This window comes from Phacochoerus africanus, chromosome 10 (assembly GCF_016906955.1).
Source record: "Phacochoerus africanus isolate WHEZ1 chromosome 10, ROS_Pafr_v1, whole genome shotgun sequence".
Lineage (NCBI taxonomy): Eukaryota > Metazoa > Chordata > Mammalia > Artiodactyla > Suidae > Phacochoerus > Phacochoerus africanus.
The window spans coordinates 110125592-110150336 of NC_062553.1; the positions used below are offsets into that span (position 1 = coordinate 110125592).

General features: G+C 39.9%; 1 protein-coding gene and 1 long non-coding RNA gene across 3 annotated transcripts in view; one reads left to right on the forward strand and one right to left on the reverse strand.

Moving 5' to 3' along the window:
• Positions 1–14163, forward strand: part of ZGRF1 (zinc finger GRF-type containing 1) — a 78634-nt gene extending 64471 nt beyond the window's left edge. The window contains exons 19-28 of one of the 2 annotated variants that reach the window (XM_047799036.1): positions 849–1111; positions 3491–3650; positions 7128–7205; positions 7413–7560; positions 9858–9985; positions 11023–11146; positions 12308–12484; positions 12621–12755; positions 13459–13723; positions 13916–14163. In XM_047799036.1, coding sequence (XP_047654992.1) covers positions 849–1111; positions 3491–3650; positions 7128–7205; positions 7413–7560; positions 9858–9985; positions 11023–11146; positions 12308–12484; positions 12621–12755; positions 13459–13723; positions 13916–13959 — 1522 coding nt within the window. In that variant the 3' untranslated portion in view covers positions 13960–14163. Of the gene's footprint in view, positions 1–848; positions 1112–3490; positions 3651–7127; positions 7206–7412; positions 7561–9857; positions 9986–11022; positions 11147–12307; positions 12485–12620; positions 12756–13458; positions 13724–13915 lie in introns of those variants that run through there. The other variant, XM_047799037.1, reaches the window with a different exon arrangement.
• LOC125137909 (uncharacterized) overlaps positions 13437–24745 on the reverse strand; it is a 34019-nt gene continuing 22710 nt past the window's right edge. The window contains exons 2-3 of the long non-coding RNA XR_007137533.1: positions 13789–13852; positions 13437–13571 (exon numbers count right to left, since the gene is read on the reverse strand). This is a non-coding gene — a long non-coding RNA (uncharacterized LOC125137909). The remainder of the gene's footprint in view (positions 13572–13788; positions 13853–24745) is intronic.

Here is a 24745-nt window from a genome sequence, read left to right on the forward strand (position 1 = left end):
GTAACCTCCTGAGCCACAAGGGGAATGTTGTTTCATTTTTTTCACCACAGTGGAGTTCTAGGAAAAAAAAAAATCAATATCCATTTTGTTATTTATCTACTTTGAAATGAATTCAGTCTTAATAGAAATAGAAATAAAACCAACTTATTGCAGTTTTACCTGGAGGCTATATTAATTATCTAAGTTTTAATTGGAGACTATATTAATTATCCAAGTTTTGTTTACTGGAACATGGGCTTTAAAGTCAATATAAAACACTTACTAGCTATGTGCTTTTTGGGGAAAAATGTTAATGTTTCTGTATCTCTATTTGAGATAATTAACTATAGTATTGTCAAGATTACATCAATTGATGTGTAAAATGCTTAGTGTAATGCCAGTATATAGTAGGTTTTCTTTTTTTGTCTTTTTTTTTTGCTATTTCTTTGGGCCGCTCCCACGGCATATGGAGGTTCCCGGGCTAGGGGTCGAATCGGAGCTGTAGCCACCGGCCTATGCCAGAGACATAGCAACGTGGGATCCGAGCCACGTCTGCAACCTACACCACAGCTCACGGCAACGCCGGATCGTTAACCCACTGAGCAAGGGCAGGGACCGAACCCGCAACCTCATGGTTCCTAGTCAGATTCGTTAACCACCGCGCCACGACAGGAACTCCCAGGTTTTCAATAAATGTTAGTTTTCTTCTCTTCTACCCTCCTCCAAATTGGGGTGTATATGCATTTGTATCTGCAAAAAAATGTTCTCTGTGATGCTTATAAAGTGCAGGCTATTATGAATAGATCTACTTCCCTATTTCAAAAGCCCCTTATTTAAGAAAAAATTTTATTTGCTGCCTTTTTACCTAGGTCTTCATCAACTACAGTGAGCAACAAGAGAGTCAATAAGAGAAAATTTATCCCACCAGCCTTCTCAAATATCAATACAAAATTTGAACTGCTCAGTATAGGAGCAACGCTGAAGTTAGCTGGTGAGTTAATTCACGCACACAAGTTAAACAAGGATCAAGCTACAGCCCTAATTCAGATAGCGCAAATGATGGCATCACAAGGAAGTGCTGAAGAAGTGAAGGAACTGGGAACTCACACCCTCCCAATCACGATCATACATGGTAAGAAGCAAAAAAGAAAACAGTTCTATTAAATGCATTGTGTAAGCTTTCGTAACTCTGTCTACTCACTTGTAATTTCCTAGTCAAACAAGATTCCAGAATAGATTTTTCGAATTTGAGCCCCCTTAGTAAACTATTAGGTGGGAGGAGAACTGACCACCCTAAAAGGGAGAGTAGGTGGCATATCTGATGAATGAATAACATTATACTCTCATTATTATCAAAGTATCCACATTCGATCTAGACATCTGCATGTTACTATTATTGAATGAATTAATTCCTAGTCAGCTCACTCTTCATCCTTCATAGTGGCTAGTCCAAACCTTCAGTCTTATAACCCCATCCTTGCCCCTGTCCAGCTCTCTTTCTGAAATTGATCTTGCCTCTGAAACAGGAAATGAAGTTCGTAACAGAAACTCATTTCAGTGTCCTGCCCTTCTCAAACTTAACGAAGTCTGGGCCTCTTCCTACTCTGTTGGTTCTGTCCCAGTGAAGGAGCTTTGCTTTGCCCTCTTCAGAGCTAATACTTTTGTCTGGAATTGGTTACCTCTAATTCATTTTGTTTCACAGACTTCTTCCCCAAAGCTGATCATATGTTTTGTCCTATTTTATTTTATTATTATCTTTCTTTTTTTCTTTTTGGTCTTTTTGCCTTTTCTAGGGCTGCTCCCACAGCATATGGAGGTTCCCAGGCTAGGGGTCTAATCAGAGCTGTAGCCGCCGGCCTGCGCCAGAGCCACAGCAACTTGGGATCCGAGCCTCGTCTGTGACCTACACCACAGCTCACAGCAACGCTGGATCCTTAACCCACTGAGCAAGGCCAGGGATTGAACCTGCAGCCTAATGGTTCCTAGTCAGATTCATTAACCACTGAGCCACGACAGGAACTCCCGTTTTGTCCTATTTTAAGTATTCGTTTCATTTCTATTCTATTGACCAAGCTAGACACTTGGGAATCATCCTAGATAATTCTTTCTCCTTAGATTAAGTGACTTTCTCTTAATCTTCCTCCATCACTCTTGCCCCCCCTCCCCTGGGCAGCAGATCACTGAGCTGTCCCTTCCAGTTTCTACCTGTTTTTCATATTGATTCTCTCCTCTCCAACTCATTTGCTCCTCCTCGATCCAAGACTTCACCACACCTCCCCATAGCCTATTGAGAGTGTGAGTTCTCTTAGCTCTAATTCCCTACTTTGTAAAATGGGGTTTGTAATAGCATCTGTCTCATAGGTTTGAAGTATTAAATGAGTTAATATAGGTAAAGGGCTTAGAATGGTGCCTGGCACATAAGAAGCACTTTAAGTAAAGTTAGAGTGCATTATTGTTATGATTATCTCACACAGATTTCGAATTGCTCTACCTTTAGTTTTACCTTTCTTTATATTTTCACTCAAGTAGTTTTTCTAAAACAAATCTTTTTTTTGGAAAATTTTATTTTTTACTACTCAATGAATTTATTACATTTATAGTTGTACAATGATCATCACAATCCAGTTTTATAGGATTTCCATCCCACAACCCTAGCGCATCCCCTCCACCTCCCTAAAACACAAATCTGATTGAAGTCAATTCCATTGCTTAAAGTTGTTCATTGATTTCCCCTGGCTTTTAAGATACAATTCACACTCCTAGTCATAGCAAGCAGAACTCTTGTGATTTATCCCTTTGCCTACCTTGTCACATACCTTGTCTCTTGCCTATTTATTATACGCTGTAATCAGGGAGTTCTCTTGTGGTGCAGTGGGTTAAGGATCCAACGTGGTCACTATAGCAGCTTGGGTCATTGCTGTGGTATAGGTTCGATCCCTGGCCTGGGAACCCCATAGGCTGCACGCATGGCGAAAGGAAGGAAGGAAGGAGGGATGGAGGGAGGGAGAGAGGTCCTGCTGTGGTGCAATGGATCGGCAGCATCTTGGGGGCACTGGAATGCAGGTTCTATCCCTGGCCTGGGAACCCCATGTGTCTCGAGGCAGCCAAAAAAAAAGAAAGAAAGAAAGAAAAGAAATACTTGTCAACTACATGCTTTGTCATACCTCTGCATGGAATGACCTTTATTTTTAGGAAGCATTCCCATGTCCACCAAAGCAGAGAGAGATGTTCTTTTTTTGATACCCAGCAACGTTACTATATTATCATTTTCCTTTACTTGTCTGTCTTCCTAAATACACCATGGCCTCCTTAAATGTGGAGGTCTTTTGAATATTTATTTATATATTTATCCATTGTACTAATTAAGAACATAATAAGCATTCAACTAATATTTTTGAGTAAATCCAAGGAGAGAGCAAGATAGGTGGATAAAATACTTGTTGTACTTTTCAGAGACTTATTTATGATAAAATTGCTTTTATTTTTTTCCCCCTTCCTTCAAAATAATTAGGTGTTTTTGGAGCAGGAAAAAGTTATTTGCTGGCAGTGGTGATTTTGTTTTTTGTTCAGCTATTTGAAAAGAGTGAAGCTCTTGCAGTTGGAAATGGAAGACCTTGGAAACTTCTGATTTCTTCTTCTACTAATGTAGCTGTTGACAGAGTACTTCTTGGGTAGGTATGGCGGGTGTATTTAAGTACCTAGGTTTTAGGTTGTTTTTGAGAGAAGCAGTCCACCATGGGCCTTGCTCCTTTTTACTGGGTCGGCCAAAAATGCAAGGCCTTTGTCTCTGATGCAAGAACCAGCATCCATGAAACAGTAACAGGCTAACTTACTAGTTTTTGTGAGTAGGATATACTCAAATACAAAAACTGACAATTTTGGCACAAAGATGGGATCTCATGTGAAAATTTGAGTCCAGCCAAGAATATGTATTGCTGGGGGAGGCAATCTACCATGCAAGGCTCTGACCACTCTTACTCAGCACATTGCTTCGGATTGTATTTGCAGTAAGCAACCTTGACCGGTGAGGTAATGTCTCCCCCCAGGACAGAGTGCAGGGTGCTTACTGCTTGTTATAAAAATAGTGGATCCCCGAGTTCAGTGTTTTTTCCTACAACTCAGTCCATTGCAGTGTAAGCATTTGTCTTGCGGACCACTGTTGAAATGTTGGTGCTTATGCTGCTTCCTGTGCCATGAGTAAAAGTCCTTTGTCCCTGACCCAAGAGTTTGGGGTGGTTACCTTGGAAGTAGGCTAATATTGTAGAACCAAGTTATATGTTATTCTCTTTCCACCTGCCTGTATAGTAAAATAATAGTAAAATAGCTGAACAGTTTAAATTATGTTCTTGGTCTCAATTAGAGAGATCTACTTTTAGTATTATTTTGATCCCATCCTTGTACCAAAATCATCAGGTTTTGTGTTTGATTTTTATCCTACTTACAAACTAATAAGTTAGTCTGTTACTGTTGCATGGAAGACAATGAACAATCTCTTCTACAGGTGTAAAAATTTTGTGTAAATTTTATTAAAAATGCAAAGAAAATACAATATTATAATAATATTTTACCAATATTCCAATGTTTAATGATAAGCGTTTCAACATAAATTATGAAATTTGATTAGGAGAAATCATTCATTATTTATAAAAGTAAGATTTTTTTAAATGAACTTTTACAGTTACATAAGTTAACGCTTATAATAGAAAATATGCAAATAATATTTATATTTATTTATAGACTATATATATATATATATACACACACACTCATTTTGTTTTCTAAACTTGGTATTCAATAGTATATATTGTTTTGTGCCCTGTTTTTTTGTTTTTTTTTTTTAGGGTTGCATCTGTGGCATATGGAAGTTCCCAGGCTAGGGGTCGATTCAGAGCTGCAGCTGCCGGCCTATGTCACAGCCACAGCAACAGCAACACCAGATCCAAGCTGCATCTGCAACCCACTCTGCAGCTTGTGGCAACCCTGCATCCTTAACCCACTGACCAAGTCCAGTGATCGAACCCACATCCTCATGGATACCAGTCAAATTTTTAACCTGCTGAGCCACAATGGGAACTCCCCCCCCCTTTTTTTTTTTAACTCAGATTGTTTCTCTATGGTATTAAATCTTAGCAACTAAAATTTTTTATAGCTCTTTAAGTTCTTTCCAATTTTTTGCCATTATAAATAATATTGCAACCAATATCCTTAAACATAAATTTTTGTCTCCATTTCTGATTCTCTCTGAGGAAAAAGTCTAGACCTAGAATAAAAAATATGAATGAACATTTTAAACCTTCTTAATATAGAAGGTTTCTGTGTGTACTCTTCTAAGTAATCTAAAACAGTGGGTGAGGACATTTTTTGATTCAAGTAACTTCAATGCGAAGTAACCTGGGGACTAAGCAGGAAAGATCTTTAGATTGTTTAGCCTGAGATTAAAATTTCATTGTAGACTGTTAGAAAAGAAGAATCAAGGAGTTCCCGTCATGGCACAGTGGTTAACGAATATGACTAGAAACCATGAGGTTTCGGGTTCGATGCCTGGGTTAACGATCCGGCATTGCCGTGAGCTGTGGTGTAGGTTGCAGATGCAGCTCGGATCCCGCGTTGCTGTGGCTCTGGCATAGGCTGGCAGCTACAACTCTGATTCAACCCCTAGCCTGGGAACCTCCATATGCCATGGGAGCAGCCCTAGAAAAAGCAAAAAGACAAAAAAAAAAATTACAAAAAGAAGAATCCAGAAGCTAGAAGAAAAGGGCAGGTAAGTACTGACTACTGAAAGGTAAAAGAAAACATTTAGAAGATATTCTTTAATGTTCAGATGCGGACCTGAGGAATTCATATCTACGGTTACATAGAACTGTATGTACTGGACCTGTACATTTCTTCGCACAGAGCTACTAGCATTTAGCCGTGCACTTGGACAATGCATTTCAATTGTAATGGACAGAACAAGACAGAGTTTCTTGGGAAAAAAATGAAACAGTTTTTTGCCCCATGGTATGATGGAGGATACTGTACATTAGCAGAGAATTAACACAAATTTACACTGAAAAAAAGGTAAACTAGTTTTTCAGACTGAAACATAGCTGATGTTTTTCAAGATGTAAACTGAAAAATTCAAAAATTGAAATCTATTCATGTATTGACAGATACATTGCTTCAAAATTATTTGGGAAAAACTGTGTTGGGAGAGCTATAGTTTCTTTAGTTTTCCACTCTTTATTTCCCACTTGAGGTGGTAGAAGATGTTTGAGAAGATCAGATGTTCACTGAGCTTCTCCTCTGTTCCCAACCTAGAGCTTAAGCTCTAAGACACGTGAGAGGGAAGGGCAGGTGGGGGCCCCTGCTTCACAAAGCGCTCCCTGGAAGTAATGCACACAGAACCATCACTGATAGCCTCTGAGGTAGACTTGCCTAGGTTTGAATCGTGGCTGACTCCTCCGCTGTGTGGCCTCAGCCAAATAACTGACTTCTAAGTTTCAGGGTCCTCATCTCTAAGATGAGATATTGTGGGAAACCGTAATGAGTATTTAACAAGGTCATGTATGTAAAAAGGCTGACACCCTTCCTCTTAAGTCTTGATGCTAAATATGATAGCTCTTACTTTACATGTTATGTCTACAGGGGCACTTTCATTTGTGATAAATTCTAACGTGAACATTTAATGATCCTTCAACACAAAAATTCTCTGAGATACATTTTATGTCTATTTTTATTTTGCTTTTTAGGGCCGCACCAGTGGCATATGGAGATTCCCAGGCTAGGGGGTCCAGTCAAAGCTACAGCTGCTGGCTTATGCCACAGCCACTGCAACTTGGCATCCGAGCCATGTCTGTGACCTATGCCATAGCTCTCGGCAATACTGGATCCTTAACCTGTTGAGCAAGGCCAGGGATCAAACCTCATGGTTCCTAGTTGGATTCATTTCCACTGTGCCATGACGGGAACGCCTGAGGTACATTTTATAAAAAGGTCTTCAGCTGTATTGTATTTACTTTGAGTTTAGGCATTTCACATTGATCTATGTAACTATAAAATGTACTGTTATACAAAGCTAACTTTAATAATGTATATATTATATGAACTTTGTTCCATATTCTAGTATCTAAATTATCAGCGTCTATTTTACCTTGTTTTCTTCAAAGGCTTCTTAGTCTTGGGTTTGAAAAGTTTGTCAGAGTTGGGAGTGTCAGGAAGATTGCCAAGCCAATTTTACCTTACAGGTAAGAACGCTAAATTCCCAAAGTCACAGAATGTTCACACAAGTATACTAATTGTATATAGCTCTTACTTTGAAGTTTGGTTATTGAAGACGAGTAGAGAAAGCCTTATGTTTCTCCTGGTTAATTTAAGGAAATCTATATTTTACTTTTTGGTGATACGATGAAAACGGAATAAAAGGGTGTTCTTTTATGTAATCATTTTTTAAGTTTGCATGCTGGCTCAGAAAATGAAAATGAACAATTAAAAGAACTACATACACTCATGAAGGAAGACCTGACTCCTGTGGAAAGAGTCTATGTGAGAAAAAGTATTGAGCAACATAAACTGGGGACCAATAAAACCCTGCTGAAGCAGGTGAGGGGAAACAGCTTCAGTCTGTTTATTTAATTTATAATATTCAGATTCCTTTTGTTCCTATTGTTAGGGATATTATTCCTGTTTATTACCCTTAAATAAAACAAATGACTGAGATAGTTTAGAATCAACAAAAGTGCATGTCTATGCAGTGCACCTTTTATTTTTTTTATTTTATTTTTTCTTTTTAAGGCCGCATAGGGAGGTTCCCAGGCGAGGGGTCAAATCAGAGCTACAGCCGCCGACCTGTGCCACAGCCACAGCAACGCCAGATCCGAGCTGTGTCTGCAACCTACACCACAGCTCACAGCAATGCCAGATCCTTAACCCACTGAAGGGGGCCAGGGATCAAATCCCCATCCTCATGGTTAGCAGTCAGGTTCTTAACCCACTGAGCCACAACAGAAATTCCTACACTTTTTATTTTATTGCAAGGCATTCTTCAAATTTGTGAACACATCCAACTCATCAGGACAGAGGCATCTTTTCTTTCTTCTTATATGTGTATCTTTTTATAGACTTAAGAGGAGAGTGAAGAGGTGGGAATAAATTCCTGGCAAATTAAATGAAACTTGGATTTTTTTCTAGGAGAAACACAGGAAGAGAAAGTCTGACACCGGGCAGAATATCCGAGCGAAATTTATTTTTGGTGCTTTCCTAGAAAATCAAGGCTTTCAGGGTGTGTCTGAAATCTCTCCCAAGAATCTAGGAGGCTCATTTACTCCCAGGTATTGGGAGCCAACACTGGACACATAGGATCCCCAGCTAAAACAGATAGCATCATCTCCTTTATCAAGTTCTGATCCAGCCAGCCTGGGCATCAGCTGGGAGGAGAGAAAGAAGTCATTTAGTTGCTTTCTCCTGTGCAAGGAGAGCATAGGGGAAAGAACAGCTAGTGGAGGAGAAGAGGTTGGACCAGGTGGACACTGGTCACTTTCTGCAAGAGATTTCAGACAGTCGACCTACTTGGGACCCTGTTTTGATCAGCTGTTGTTGAAATGCTGCTTAAACAAAATCTCAAAAATTTAAGACAAGAAATTTAATCATGCTACCGGTTAATTGGTGTGGCTCAGCTTGAAGTGATGGGTCAAGCCTCTGGTTCTGAGGACAGTTGTGTGTGGCATGATGGCTGTCTCCTGATAGGTGGCAAAAGTACAGCAGGGCAGGCTAGGTCACACAAATAATGGAACATTTCTATTCCTATCATGTCCGCTCACATTCCTTTTGCTGTAACAGGTCCCATGGCCAAGCCCAGCACATTAGGGAAGGGAAATAGACTCCACCTGCTTCTCTGGCGGGACGTACTGCCAGGTCATACAGCAGAGGCTGTGGATGAGCAACACTCTCGGGAAGGAGGGAGAGTTGGAAATAGTAACCATTCTCCAACAAGTTTTGGTGCTAGAAGCCCTCAGAAGGCTTCAGACTAGCTTTTTTTATCTCAGTTATGGATATGACTTTCTTCCCTTCTCCCCAACCAAATTAGTTTGACTGTGTTCGATTAATGCAAGTTAGTCATTTACGTGAACTACTTACCATTTTATGTTCTTATCCAACATACTGATATGTGAGAATAATTACTACTGGTTTCTTTAATACTTTTCTAAGTGGAAGCCCAGTTACTATTGCTCACTGGTACCACCTGTTCATCAGTGAAAACTCTCTTAGAAGAATTTCCACTGCTTATGTGAGAATAATGAAAATGTGGAGGTAAAGTGGTCTATGACTTCTGATTGTGAGTAATTACGTTAAGAGTAGCTCATTTCTGGAGTTCCCATTGTGGCTCAGTGGAAACGAATCTGAGGACACAAGTTCCATCCTTGGTCTCGCTCAGTGAGTCAAGGATCCGGTGTTGCTGTGAGCTGTGGTGTAGGTCGCAGACGTGGCTTGGGTCTGCCGTGGCTGTGGCTGTGGCATAGGGCAGCAGTGTAGGTTCAATTCGACCACTGGCCTACTTCCATATGCTGCAGTTATAGCCCTAAAAAGACCAAAGAAAAAAGAGTAGCTCATTTCTTATTTTAGCCTACAAGTTGTTTGGTAAATATATTCTCTTAATTTTTTTCCTGTTTTTTTAATTTTAAAATTATTTTTTAAATTTATTTTTTATTGTTATTTCCCCAACACCCTTTTTATTTCCCCCCACTGTACAGCATGGGGACCCAGTTACACATACATGTATACATAATTAAAATTTTTTTTATTATAGTTGATTTACAATGTTCTTTCAATTTCTGTACAATGTTCTCTCAATTTCTGAATTTTTAAAAATAGTTGTTAATAATATTCTTATTGTAATAAAGGTTCGAGTAGTTGGAGTTACCTGTGCAGCCTGCCCGTTTCCATGCATGAATGACCTTAAATTTCCTGTGGTTGTACTGGATGAGTGTAGCCAAATAACCGAACCAGCTTCTCTCCTTCCCATTGCAAGGTAACCCATAAGATTCTTTCCCAAAGGCACTCAGATGTTATAATTATGTCAAACATTTCCTCAGTTTAAGCTTACCAAACTTTTGTGAAAATTCCAAGCAATGCAAGTGCTTAGCTGTTTTTTTTTTTTTTTAAAGAATGCAGAAGAAAATTTGGGGGGTTAATATATCAAAATTTTGTAAGATCACAGTTTAGACATTTGGATCACATAATTCTTAAAGCCTTGAAAGTTCTAGTACTAGGATTCTATTGGAACCTTGAAGATTTCTCAACCAGATTAAAGGTGCCTCTTTTCTTTTTTTACTTTCTTTGTTTTTAAAAAATTTTATTGAAGTGTAGTTGATTTATAATGTTAATTTCTTCTGTACAGGAAAGTGACTCAGTTATACTTTTTTCATATTCTTTTCTATTATGGTTACATAACAGGATATTAAATACGGTTCCCTGTGTTACATAGTAGGACTTTGTTTATCCATTCTGTATGTAAGAGTTTGCATCTGCTAACTGCATACTCCCAATTCTTCCCTCCCCCACCCAGTTCCCCTTGGCAACAAGTCTGTTCTCTATATCTGTGAATCTGTTTTTGTTTCATAGATAGGTTGATAAGTGTCATATTTTAGATTCCACATGTAAATGACAGCAAATGATATTTGCCATTCTTCTCTTAGTATGATAATCTCTAGGTCCATCCATTTTGCTGCAAGTGGCATTATTTCATTCTTTTAATGGCTGAGTAATATTCATACATATATATAATTATTTTTTATTTGCAAATATAGGTGGAATACTTGTGGAGCACCTCTGTATACTAAACAGATTACATACTTTGTTAAATCCAAAATTATGTAAAGGATTCTTCACTGCATAATTTTTTAAAGCCTTTTAGTGCACTTATTAGCATTATAAAGCCTTGTTAGTTCTCAGAATGCTTCATGATATTCAAATTCTTTGAAATACATTTTAGAAAATAGTGCAATAAATGATGTCAATGCATGTTTTTCTTGTTGCTTAGATTAACATTTAGAATTCTGTTTTCAGGTTTGAGTGTGAAAAGCTTATTCTTGTTGGAGATCCCAAACAGCTTCCTCCTACTATTCAGGGTTCTGATGCAGCTCATGAAAATGGACTGGAACAAACTCTTTTTGATCGACTTTGCTTAATGGTACTATTGCTGTCTTAATGGGTGTGAAGCCGTGTCTCATTGTGGTTTTCTTAATGACTAATGATGTTGAGCATCTTTTCATGTATTTATCTTTGGGAAATGCCTATTCAAGTCTTTTGCCTAATATTGAATTGGGTTGTTTGTTGCTAAGTTGTAGGAGTTTTTCATATATTCTGGATAGTAATCCCTTATCAGACATATGATTTCCAAATATTTTCTTCCATTTGATGGGTTGTATTTTTACAAATTTATGCCCCAGAAGAGTTTTGGGGATAGATTTTCTCACATATTTTCCCCCATAGAAGATATTTTGTTCATGTGATCACTAATCCTGCATTTTATCACATTTATTATTATTAGAGTACCTTGTAACTATTAAAAATGTTCAAACAATGTCATAGAACATTTTGCAAATAAAGAACATACTCTAGGAGAACCCTAAAGTAAATGGGAGTTGGTTTATGATGTATTAACAAAATCAGAAAGTTCTTTGAAAATTCAGGAGTTCCCATCATGGCTCAGGGGTTAATGAATCGGACTAGGAACAATAAGGTTGCAGGTTCGATCCCTGGCCTTGCTCAGTGGGTTAAAGATCCAGCGTTGCCGTGAGCTGTGGTGTAGGTCGCAAACGCGGCTGGGAGCTTGGATCCCGAGTTGCTGTGGCTCTGGCGTAGGCCGGTGGCTACAGCTCCGATTAGACCCCTAGCCTGGGAACCTCCATATGCCTCAGGAGTGGCCCTTCTTAGAAAAGGCAAAAAGACAAAAAAAAAAGAAAGAAAGAAAGAAAGAAAAGAAAGTTATTTGAAAATTCAGAATGAAAAATGACTTGTATTCAGGGAGGAAAGTTAATGAGTTATCAAGTTTTTTTTGTTTTTGTTTTTGTTTTTTACAGATTTCTTTTCAACTTAGTGTTAGGCCAACTCTGTTTAGATTACGAAAGCCTAATGTTAGCTACCAAACTTATTAGATGGTTAGAGTTTACCATGGAAGTATTTTTAGTAATTAAAAAAAACCTTTTAATTTATAGTCCATTTTATCATAGTTATAATTATTTACTAAGAGCACAATATGGCATTATTTTTAAACTTTAAAATACTATTTTGGATTTTTTTCTCTTGAGAAAAAAAATGCTATTTTCTTTTCTGCACTTAAATTTCTTAGGGTCACAAGCCAGTTCTTTTGAGAACCCAGTACCGTTGCCACCCTACAATCAGTGCTATTGCTAATGATCTGTTTTATGAAGGAAACCTCGTGAATGGAGTTTCAGAAACAGAGAGGAGCCCTTTATTGGAATGGCTTCCAACCCTGTGTTTCTATAATGTTCAAGGGCTGGAACAGGTAAATGGCATTAGCGTTGATGAGAGTCAACACAGTTTAGTTTCCTGGTTTAATTTTATGTTGTGTTTGTGTGATTATCTTGGTCTTTCCGTAGCAGTTCTGGGAAATATAATTTAGGTTCTGTTTCTTATTTCAGATCGAAAGAGATAACAGCTTTCATAACGTAGCAGAAGCTGCTTTTACACTCAAGCTGATTCAATCACTGATTGTGAGTGGAATAGCAGGCTCTATGATTGGGGTGATAACATTATACAAATCCCAGATGTACAAGGTTTGTATTACATATTATGGTATTTATATTACTAAATATATTACAATACTTGCTATTACATTTGTAGAGTAGTTTGGTTTGTGTTGGTTTGGTGCTTGAAAAACTTTTGGCACTGTAGTTAATGTAGTAAAAGAGAAGCATTCAGAGTTTTGCCTACTCTGGCTTTTTTTCTATATAATTAAATGTAAATCTAACAAGGTTTAATTAAATTCCATTTACAGCTGTTGGGGCAAAAATGCAAATAAACAAATTAGAAGGAAGGAAATATGGTGTATGCTTTGTGTTTTGGGACAGATGGGATTGAATCTATTTTCCAAAATATTATTTCATTATTGTTACTTTTTATCGGTAAATCAAAGATACCAAATATTAATCTACACACAAGCCAGTTACTTCTAACTACTTATATTTTAGTATTTTTCATTTGCTTCATATTAGTTTATCAGCTCTAAATTGGCATATCCAAATGAGCTTCCCAGCAACAGATCAATCATCACTTTAATTTTGTTTCATAGCTTACATTATCATCTAGTTATTAACCTGTTATGTCAGAAACTAGCCAAATCTCTGTGCCTCATAACAAAGAAAACAAAAATTACCCACTCACCATTAGTTAAATGATAAGGGCCACTGCGGGAGGGTTGAGAGGTGTGGGTTCTTCACCATCTCTGCACCTCATGACCTTGTCCTCTTTCCTCCGCAGCTTTGTCACTTACTCACTACACTGGACTTTGACCATCCTGATAATGTGAAAGCTGTGCAGGTGTCCACAGTAGATGCTTTTCAGGGCGCTGAAAAGGAGATCATCATTCTGTCCTGTGTGAGGACAAGACAAGTAGGATTTATTGATTCAGAACAAAGAATGAATGTTGCATTGACCAGAGGAAGGAGACATTTGTTGATTGTGGGAAATTTGGCCTGTTTGAGGAAAAATCGACTATGGGGGCGTGTGATCCAACACTGTGAAGGTAAAATAAAAATGTATTTATAAGTAAATGTATTATAAATAATTTATTTTTGAATGAATACTGACCTTGGGGTGGTTCAGGTCGGAACTGCTCTGAATTTGCCAGTGTAGGAGATGACCAAAATGAACCCTGAAATAATAATATGGAGACCACTGTAATATTTGTTTTTCTCATATTTCATATCTTTTTCAGGCAGGGAAGATGGATTGCAACATGCAAGCCAATATGAACCATAGCTCAACCATCTCCTTAAAGATTATTTTGAAAAACAAGCAGAAGAAAAACAAAAGAAAAAGAATGAAAAAGATAAATCCAAAGATAAATCTCATTTACAAAAAGAAACAGTATAGTTTGTATTTGTATAAATTCAAATTAATTTTATGCTATACATTTTTATTACCCCCAAACCCTTGCTACTGGAAAAAAAAAAAAAAGTTAAACATATATAAAATTTGCTCTTCAAAAAAAGTATGATTACCTATGTTAAGATAGATGTAGAAGGTAATATAAAATCTCAGTAATAAAAGTAATTTTCTTCTGGAGTTCCCGTCATGGCTCAATGGTTAACGAACCCGACTAGCATCCATGAGGACTCAAGTTCAATCCCTGGCACCATTCAGTGGGTTAAGGATCCGGGGTTGCCTTGAGCTGTGTTACAGGTCGCAGATGTGGCTTGGATCTCGCGTTGCCATGGCTGTGGTATAGGCTGGCAGCTGCAGCTCCAATTCAACCTCTAGCCTAGGAACCTCCATATGCCGCAGATGTGGCCCTAAAAAGATAAAAGACAAAAAACCTAATTTTTTCCTAAAAATTATGGCTTCTGTTTGCTAAAGAACTGAATTTTATAAGGAGCAGGAAACAGCCTTCATGGGGAACACCACTGTTACTTCATAAGTAAGTGAATTTCTCAAAAGCTTATCTGTTAAAACACATCTACCCAGTTATACCAACATATTCCTTCTGAACTATAGTATTTAAAATTAGGAGTTCTCGTCGTGGCGCAGTGGTTAACGAATCCGACTAGGAACCATGAGGTTTCGGGTTCGGTCCCTGCCCTTGCTCAGTGGGTTAAGGATCCGGCGTTGCCGTGAGCTGTGGTGTAGGTTGCAGACGCGGCTCGGATCCCGCGTTGCTGTGGCTCTGGCGTAGGCCGGTGGCTACAGCTCCGATTGGACCCCTAGCCTGGGAACCTCCATATGCCGCGGGAGCGGCCCAAGAAATAGCAAAAAGACAAAAAAAATTAAATAAATAAAATTAAATATAATGCCATGTCATTTTATATAAGTGAAAACACATTCACAGTAAAGCTTTTAAGAAGTACAAAAGAAAGAAGAAATGTGAAAAGTTCAGTCCCAGAGATGGTAGTATTCAGCACTGGCCATGACCGGTACCCAGCTCCATACCTGGTATTATACATGCTCAATGAGTATCTATTGAATGAGCAGATGAGAGACTTTCCTGTGCATTTATTTGCACAGTAGTTATTGATAAATATAGTATACAATTGATTTTATTTTAAAAAATTATTCGTTGGCCGCACCCATGGCATGTAGAAATTCCTGGCCAGGGATCAAACCTGCACCACAGCCATGACCCAAGCTGCTGCAGTGACAACACTGGATCCTTAACCCACTGCACCATAAGAGAACTCCTAATAGATTTTAAAATACTATAAAAAGAATACATTCTCCTTACAGAACATTTGCAAAATACAGAAGAATATAGGAGTTCCCGCTGTGGCACAATGGGAATACCAGTGTCTCTGGAGTGCCAGGATGCAAGTTTGATCCCTGGCCCAGCATGGTTAACGATACAGTATTGCCATAGTTGCAGTGAATGTTGCAACTGTGCCTCAGATCTGATCCCTGGCCTGGGAACGCCCTATGCTGTGGGGCAGCCAAAAAAAGCAAAAAAAAAAAAAAAGAGTATATAATGGAAAATAAAAAGCATCTAGTGATTCACTACCCAGAGATGATAATTGCGTCAGTCTTTTTCCTGTACTTATATTTTATACATATATATGTACATAAGTTAAACCATTTGTTGTATGGCTTTTGTTCATTAACAAAGGAACATTTACTTATCCTACATGGAAAAATGACAAGTGCTTGATTATAATTTCGATGAAATAATTTTTACCAATTAAAAAATCTTGGTGACTCAAGTCACTCAGCATTTATTTTAAAGGTGCAGAAAATTATTTATTTGAATTCACTATAAAAAAATGACCAGTCTAAGTAATGGAACTCTTCTTTTGTTTGGGAAGAAAATTAATCTAACAAAGAAAAGTTGTAATTCTCCAAGCCTTGTCCTATGTGTGTTAATGATTTTAACAGCAGTTGCTCTGTTAAGCATTCATCTAAACTGTAAGTGAAAGATGTGACTGTCAAATTCTGGGCAACCCCTGACTGGATAGGAGATGCCCCAGAAGTCACCCACTGCCCCTCAGAGACCCTCATAGATTCCAAATACCCGGGGAACCCAGCACATCCTCAGTAGATTCCCTAGGACAGAGACATAGGCCTAGAGATAGCATGTGAGACACCACCCACAGGCCAGAGAGGGCATGCACCAAACCGAACTCTGCATCACCATCTGGGAGAACAGAGGGGAGAAGCCTTTAATGGTCAGTCATCACCCCAAAGAGGCCTTGCTTAGCCAGAAGTTACTATAAAAAAGAAGAGAGATGCTTAGGAGAGAGGATTAAGAAGACGGAATAGAAGGACTGGAGCTCAGTTTCTCTCCTAAAAACAACAAAACTCACAACTAAAGACTGGGCAATCTCCACCCAAATGGACTGAAAACCTTAAAAAAGATATCCTGCTCCAGATGAAAAAGGGGCCACATCAAGAGGTAGGAGGGGCGATTTCGTGATATAAACAACCCCATACCTCCCTGGTGGGAAGCTCCACAGATGGAAACTAACTGGTTCACAGAGACGCCTACAGGAGTGAGAGTTCTGAGCCCCACATCAAACCCTCACGTGAAGGGATCCAGCACTGGGAGAAAGAGCCCCTGGAGCATCTGGCATTGAAGGCCAGTGGGGCTTGTGTGCAGGAGCTCCACAGGACTGGGGGAAATGGAGACCCCATTCTTTTTTTTTTTTTTTTTTTGCTATTTCTTGGGCCGCTCCCACGGCATATGGAGATTCCCAGGCTAGGGGTTGAATCGGAGCTGTAGCTGCTGGCCTACGCCACAGCCACAGCAACGTGGGATCCGAGCCGCATCTGCAACCCACACCACAGCTCATGGCAATGCCAGATCGTCAACCCACTGAGCAAGGGCAGGGACCGAACCCGCAACCTCATGGTTCCTAGTCGGATTCGTTAACCACTGTGCCATGACGGGAACTCCACGGAGACCCCATTATTAAAAGGCACACACAGACTTTCACGTGCACTGGGTCCCAGGGCAGAGCGAGGTCTCCATAGTAATCTGGGTCATACCTGACTGCAGTTCTTGGAGGACACCCTGGGAAAACAGAGGTGAATGTGGCTTGTTGTGAGGGAAGGACAATGAAAGCAAAGCTCTCGGGAATATTCAGCAGCTGTGCTTTCTCTGGAGGTGGCCATTTTGGGAAAATCTGGTCCCACCGGTCAGTGCTGAGAAGCCCCAGGGCAAACAATAATCCAGGTGAGATCACAGCCCTGCCCCTCAGTAAACAGGCTACTTGAAGACCCCTCAGGCACACAGCTGCCTCTAATCCCATCCAGAGACTAAGCCCCACCCACCAGAGGGATTAGAATCAGCTCCACCTACCAGGGGGCAGGCATCAGCCCCTCCCATCAGGAAGCCTACAGCAAGCCCCCATACTGACTTCAGCCACAAGGGGGGCAGACATCAGAAGTAAGAGAGGCTACAACCCTATTATCTGTAAAAAAGCCAGAAGTTACTATTCTACACTGGAATTGTGTGTCTTACAACTGAAAGACTAGGAGTAGCCTTAATAGACAGATTTACTTCCTACCTCTACTTAGAGTACAAGTGTAAGCACATCATGTAAACTATACGGACAAGAAAGGAGCCACATTTTCACAAGATGCAATAAGGTGGTGGGGTAGAAGGTCCTTGAGCTCCTCTCCTCTCAGAAGCACTCCAAAATCACAACTACCTGCTGAACAACAGTTTAAAAAGACTGGAAACTGCCAAAAAGATAGTGTATACCCAAAGACATAAAGAAGAAAGCCAATGAGATGATAGGGGGGTGCACACGCAAAATAGTGAAAACCCATAACCCCCACCCCCAAGTGAGTGACCCACAAACTGGAGGACAATTGCTGAAGTTCTCCCATAGGAGTAAGAGTTCTGAGCCCCATGGTAAGCTCCCCAGCCAGTGCTTCAGAGCACTTGGCTTTGAAGGCCAGCGGGGCTTGATCCCAGGAGCTCCACTCCTGGAGGATGCACACAAACTCTCATGCATATCAAGACCCAGGGCAAAAACAAAGATTTCATAGGCGCCTGGGCCAAATCTACCTGCAGGTTTTAGAGGGTCTCCTGGGGAGGTAGAGGGCTGTGGCTTACCATGGGGACAAGGACACATGTTGAAAGTACCAGGGAGCATCCATGGTGTGAAATTTCCTGGAGGCTGCTGTTTGGGGGACTAAAACCTGGCCTCACCCAACACCCTGTAGCCTGTAGGCTCCAGTGCTAGGGTGCCTCAGGACAAACAACCCAGAGAGTGAGAACACAGCCCCACCCATCAGCAGAGAGGCTTCAGAAAGGCTTCCTGAGCTTACAGCCGTCACTAGATGTGCCCCTTCACTTGGCCCTACCCACCAGAAGGCCACCACCCAGCCCCATCCACCAATGGGCAGACACTGACCCCACCCACCAGGAAGACTGTACAAGCCTCTAGACCAGCCTTACACCAGAAGCAAGACAACTATACTCCAGAAGGCTGTGGAACTGGGTCCACAAACCCAGGTTAGGACCTACACTGGCACTAGCTGGTCAGTGGACCTTGGGAGACAAGAGGTGAGTGTACTGCTGGGACACAAAGGATGCCCCCTACACAGGACCATTTCTCTTGAGAAACATAAGTTTCCACATGCAAAAAATATAAGCCCCCATAAGACTATCAGCTGATTTCTCTACAGAAACACTACAGGCCAGAAAAGAGTGGCAAGATATATTAAAAATTCTGAAAGGGAAAAATCTGCAACCTAGAATACCCCACCCAGCAAGATTATCATTTAAAATAGAAAAAGATCAATGGATGCAAACTATTGCTCATGGAATGGATTTACAAAGATCCTGCTGTGTACACTGAGAACTATGTCTAGATACTTAACATCGCAGCACGACAATGGGAGAAAAAACTGTATGCATGTATGTGTAACTGGGTCCCCCTGCTGTACAGTGGAGGCAAAAAAAAGTGTGTTGGGGGAAATAACAATAAAAAATAAATTTAAAAAAATAGAAATAATTTCTCAGAAAAACAAAAACTAAAGAATACAGCAATACCAAACCCATTTTAAAATAAATATTGAAAGGTCTCTAAATTGGAAAGACGAAAGAAGATACAGGATGGAGGAAATCACAATTGGAAAGTAATCACCTATGTAAGCCAGTACACATATCAAAAAAAAAATGTGAAAGCAATGATAAATATAAGGAACAGCAAAAGAATAAACATGAAGATGTAAAAAAGGATATCAAAATCACAAAAGAGGGGAAGGAGAGTAAGAAAATATAGACTCTTTTTAAAAAGAATGTGTTTGAGGAGTTCCTGTCATGGCTCAGGGGTAATGAACCCAACTAGGATCAGTGAGGACATGGGTTCGATCCCTGGCCTTGATCAGTGGGTTAAGGATCTGGTGTTGCTGTGAGCTGTGGTTAAGTTGCAGAAATGGCTTGGATCCTGTGTTGCTGTGGCTGTGGTGTAGGCCAGCAGCTGTAGCTCCAATTCAACCCCTAGCCTGGGAACTTCCACATGCTGAGAGTATGGCCCTAAAAAGCAGGAAAAAAAAAAAAAAAGTGTTTGAGCCTATATGACTATCAATCTAAAGCAAGCAGATAAAGGAAAGGGTTAACATACTTGAAAAACAGGGCAATCATAAATCAAAACCAAACAATACATTCAAAAAAACTAAAAAGAGGGGACACAAGCCATAAAATAAGAGGAAATCATCCAACCAAAAAGAAAGGAACAAAAAAGCAAGAAAAATCCCAAATCAATAACTTTTCCTACCACCTATAAGAATTAGAAAAAGAACAAACAGAACCTAAAGTCTGCAGAAGGAAGGAAATCATAAAGATGAGAGAGAAAATCAACCAACCAGATTTAAAAAACAGAAAGAAAAAAAACCAGTAAAACCAAAAGCTGATTTGGGGAGGGTTTGTTTTTTTGGTTTTTTTTTTTTTCAGTTGCTTCTTTTTTCCTGGAGAAGTTGGCAGGATAATTGCATCCCAGGAGATTCTCTGTGTTGAATCTGAGAAAGTGGAACAAAAAGAAAGTAGCCTTTTCCAATCCAAATCATGGAGGTAAAGTGTAGAAAAGAGATGTCCACGTTTTGGAGTTCCCATTGTGACTCAGTGGTTAGCGAACCTGACTAGGATCCATGAGGATGTGGGTTTGATCCCTGGCCTCACTCAGTGGGTTAAGGATCCACCATTGCCGTGAGCTGTGATGTAGGTCGCAGACGTGGCTCGGATCATGTGTTGCTGTGGCTCTGGCATAGGCCAGTGGCTACATCTCCGATTGGACCCCTAGCCTGGGAACCTCCATATGCCGTGGGTGCGGCCCTAAAAGACAAAAAAGAAAAAAAAGAAATATCCACATTTTAATGGGGAAGGTGGCCCAATAAAAGGAGCAAGATCACCTCACTCAGGAGACAACACAGAAATACCTCAATTCCAAACTGAACTTGAATAAAATAATCTCTTCCGGTTGAAGACAAGACCATTTTGACTCAAAACCTCGCACTGGCCAGAAGAAGAACTCAAGCACCTGGGGGCCGCCCCCCAACCCCACCCCCGGCCCAACAGCCATTGAGCTGTGACGCACCTCACTCTGCCACCTTTGCTCCTTCTCAAGTCCACCCAGAAGCTGGTTCTTTGAAAGGGTAAACTGCTGAGATCAGCTCAGCAGGATGGGGTGGAAGAATGGGTGCTGTGGAACTTAAGGAAAAAAGTTAACATAAAACGAGACACAGAGACATTTTTCTTAAGTAAAGGTGGGAACTGGGACTCGAGGTCTCAGGGACCAAGAGCCCCACCTCAAGAAACCACACTGCTTTCATTGGGCTCTTTAGGATGAGATCAAGTGAGGAGGGGCTATTGGTGGAGGATATAGGGTTTGTTTATTATTTTATAAGTTCTTTTACTATTTTAATAGCCACTTTGGTAGAAGGTTAAGCTTTTACTCTGACCTTTAGGCACATACTAGCTTATGCCTTTAGGTCTTTGTTCTTAAGCTTAAGTCATTTACCAGCACTGTGACTGTTTTTCAAGCAAGAAGATGGGATAAAGTTAAGAAGGACAAGATGGAGTTTTCAGCAAAGAGGCTAAGAAAACATTGTAGAAACATGTCTTGCTACAGTAAACAAAATTGACAAACCTCTAGCCAGATTCACCAAGAAGAGAGAGAAAACCCAAATAAACAAAATAAGAAATGGAAAAGGAGAACTCTCAATGGATACTGCAGAAATACAAAAAACCATAAGAGAATATTATGAACCCAGAAGAGGACAACTTTCTAGAGACATATAGCCAACTAGACTGAATGAGGAAGAAATAGATTATTTGAACAGACTCATTACTAGAAACGAAGTTGAATATGTAAAAAAAAAAAAAAACAAACAAACCAAAAAAACCACCCCCTACAAACAAAAGTCCAGGACCAGACGGCTTCACAGGCAAATTCTACCATACATACAAAGAACTTATACCCATCCTTTTAAAATGTTTCCAAAAGACTGAAGAAGGAATACTCCCAAAGACATTTTATGAAGCAACCATCAAAACCAAAGATACCACCAGAAAAACTCATAAGCCAGTATCTTTGATGAATATAGACACAAAAATTATCAACAAAATTTCAGTCACCTGAATCCAACAACATATAAAAAAGATCATACATCACCACCAGGTGGGATTCATCCCAAGTTCACAAGGATGGTTATGTTTTGTCTTTCTAGGGCCGCACTCACAGCATATGGAGGTTCCCAGGCTAGGGGTGGAATTGGAGCTGTAGTCTCTGGCCTACACCACAGCAACGTGGGATCCGAGCCGCATCTATGACCTACACTACACCTCACGGGATCGCCAGATCCTTAACCCACTGAGCAAGGCCAGGAATCAAAACTGCATCCTCATGGATACCAGTCAGATTCTTTTCCGCTGAGCCACAGCGGAAACTCTCAAGGATAATTTTTTGCTTTTGGGGGGGTTTTTTTGGTCTTTTTGTCTTTTTAGGACCACATCTGTTGGCATATGGAGGTTCCCAGGCTAGGGGGCAAATCAGAGCTACAGGTGCTGGCATATGCCAGAGCCACAGCAACGCAGGGTCAGAGCCATGTCTGTGACCTACACCACAGCTCACGGCAATGCCAGAGCCTTAACCCACTGAGCAAGGCCAGGGATCAAACCCTTGGTCCTCATGGATGTTAGTCGGGTTTATTAACCACTGAGCCACAATGGGAACTCCCCAGGGATGGTTTTATCATATGCAGATCAATCAATGTAATACACCACATTAACCAAAGAAAAGTCCAAAACCACATGATCATCTCAACTGACGCAGAAAAAAACGTTTGACAAAAATCTAACATCCATTCATGATAAAAACTCTTACCAAAGTGGGTATAGAGAGAACATATCTCAACATAATAAAAGCCATCTATGATAAACCCACAGCCAATATAATACTCAAAGAAGAAATGCTGAAATTCTTCCCACTAAAATATGCAACAAGACAATGATGCCCATTCTCACCTCTCTTAATTCAACATAGTACTGGAAGTCCTAGCCACAGCAATTAGACAAACAAAAGAAATAAAATTGGAAGAGAAGAGATAAAATTGTCACTCTATGCAGATGACATGATTCTGTATATAGAAAACCCCAGGGACTCCACACAAAAAATACTCAAACTCATCAATGAATTCAGCAAAGTAGAAGGATACAATATGAATGTTCAGAAATAGGTTGCATTTCTGTATACTAACAATGCAATATTAGAAAAGGAAATAAAAAACAATATTGTTAAAATAACATCCCCCAAAATAAAATACCTAGGAATAAACCTGAGCAAGGAGGTGAAAGACTTATACCCTGAGAACCATAAAACATTAATCAAGGACATTAAAAAGGATTCAAGAAAAGGAAAGATATTCCATGCTCCTGGATTGGAAGAATTAATATTGTTAAAATGGCCATACTACCCAAAGCAATTTACAGATCTAATGAAATCCCTATCAATTACCCATGACATTTTTCACAGAACTAGAACAAATAATCCAAAAATTTATATGAAACCATAAAAGACCCAGAATTGCCAAAGCAATCCTGAGGAAAAAGAACAAAGCTGGGGGCATAATTCTCCCAGACTTCAAATAATATTACAAAGCTACAGTGGTCAAGACAGTGTGGTACTGGCACAAAAACAGACATATAGATCAATGGAACAGAATAGAGAGCCCAGAAAGAAACCCAGACACCTACAGTCAATTAATCTTCCACAAAGGAGGCAAGAATAAACAATGGGGAAAAAGACAGTCTCTTCAGCAACTGGTGCTAGGAAAAACTAGACAGCTGCAATGAAACTCTAACACATTCTCACACCATGCACAAAAATAAACTCAAGATGGCTTAAAGACTTAAGCATAAGATATGATAACCAAAAAAAAAAACCACTAGAAGAGAACTTAGGAAAAACATTCTTTGACATAAACTGTACAAGTGTATTCTTAGGTCAGTCTCCTAAGGCAATAGAAATAAAGAACAAAAATAAATCAATGGGACCTAATCAAACATACAAGCTTTGGTACAGCAAAGGAAACCATAAACAAAAAGATAAGAAACCTACAGAATAGGAGAAAATAGTTGCAAATGATGCAACTGACAAGGGCTTAATCTCCAAAATATACACAACAACATTAAAAAACAAAGAACCCAATCAAAAAATGGGCAGAAGACCTAAATAGACATTTCTCCAAAAAAACCATATGGATGACCAGTAGGCACATGAAAAAATGCTTAACATCACTGATGGTTTGAGAAATGCAAATCAAAATGGCAATGAGGTATTACTTCATACTGGTCAGAATGGCCATCATTAAAAAGTCTACAAATAACAAACGCTGGAGAGGTTGTGGAGAAAAGGGAACCCTCCTACACTGTTGGTTGGAATATACATTGGTACAACCACTATGAAAAACATTACAGAGATTTCTCAGAAAAGTAAATGTAGGGAGTTCCCGTCGTGGCTCAGTGGTTAACGAATCCGACTAGGAACCATGAGGTTTTGGGTTTGATCCCTGGCCTTGCTCAGTGGGTTAAGGATCTGGCGTTGCCATAAGCTGTGGTGTAGGTTGCAGATGTGGCTCAGATCCCACGTTGCTGTGGCTCTGGCGTAGGCCAGCGGCTATGGTTCCCATTCGACCCCTAGCCTAGGAACCTCCGTATATCGAGGGAGCGGCCCAAGAAATGGCAAAAAGACAAAAAAAAAAGAAAAAGAAAAGTAAATGTAGAACTGCAATATGATCCAACAATCCCACTCCTGGGCATATATCTGGACAAAACTACAATTCAAAAAGATACGTGCTACCATTATGTTCATAGCCCTACCATTCCCAACTGCCAAGATGTAGAAGCAACCTAGATGTCCAAAGATATGGTATTGGAGTTCACGTTGTGGCTCAGCAGTAATGAACTGGAACAGTGTCTATGAGGATGTGTGTTCGATCCCTAGCCTCGCTCAAAGGGTTAAGGATCTGGTGTTGTCATGAGCTGTGGTGTAGGTTGCAGACGTGGCTTGGATCTGGCATTGCAGTGGCTGTGGCTTAGGCCAGCAACTGTAGC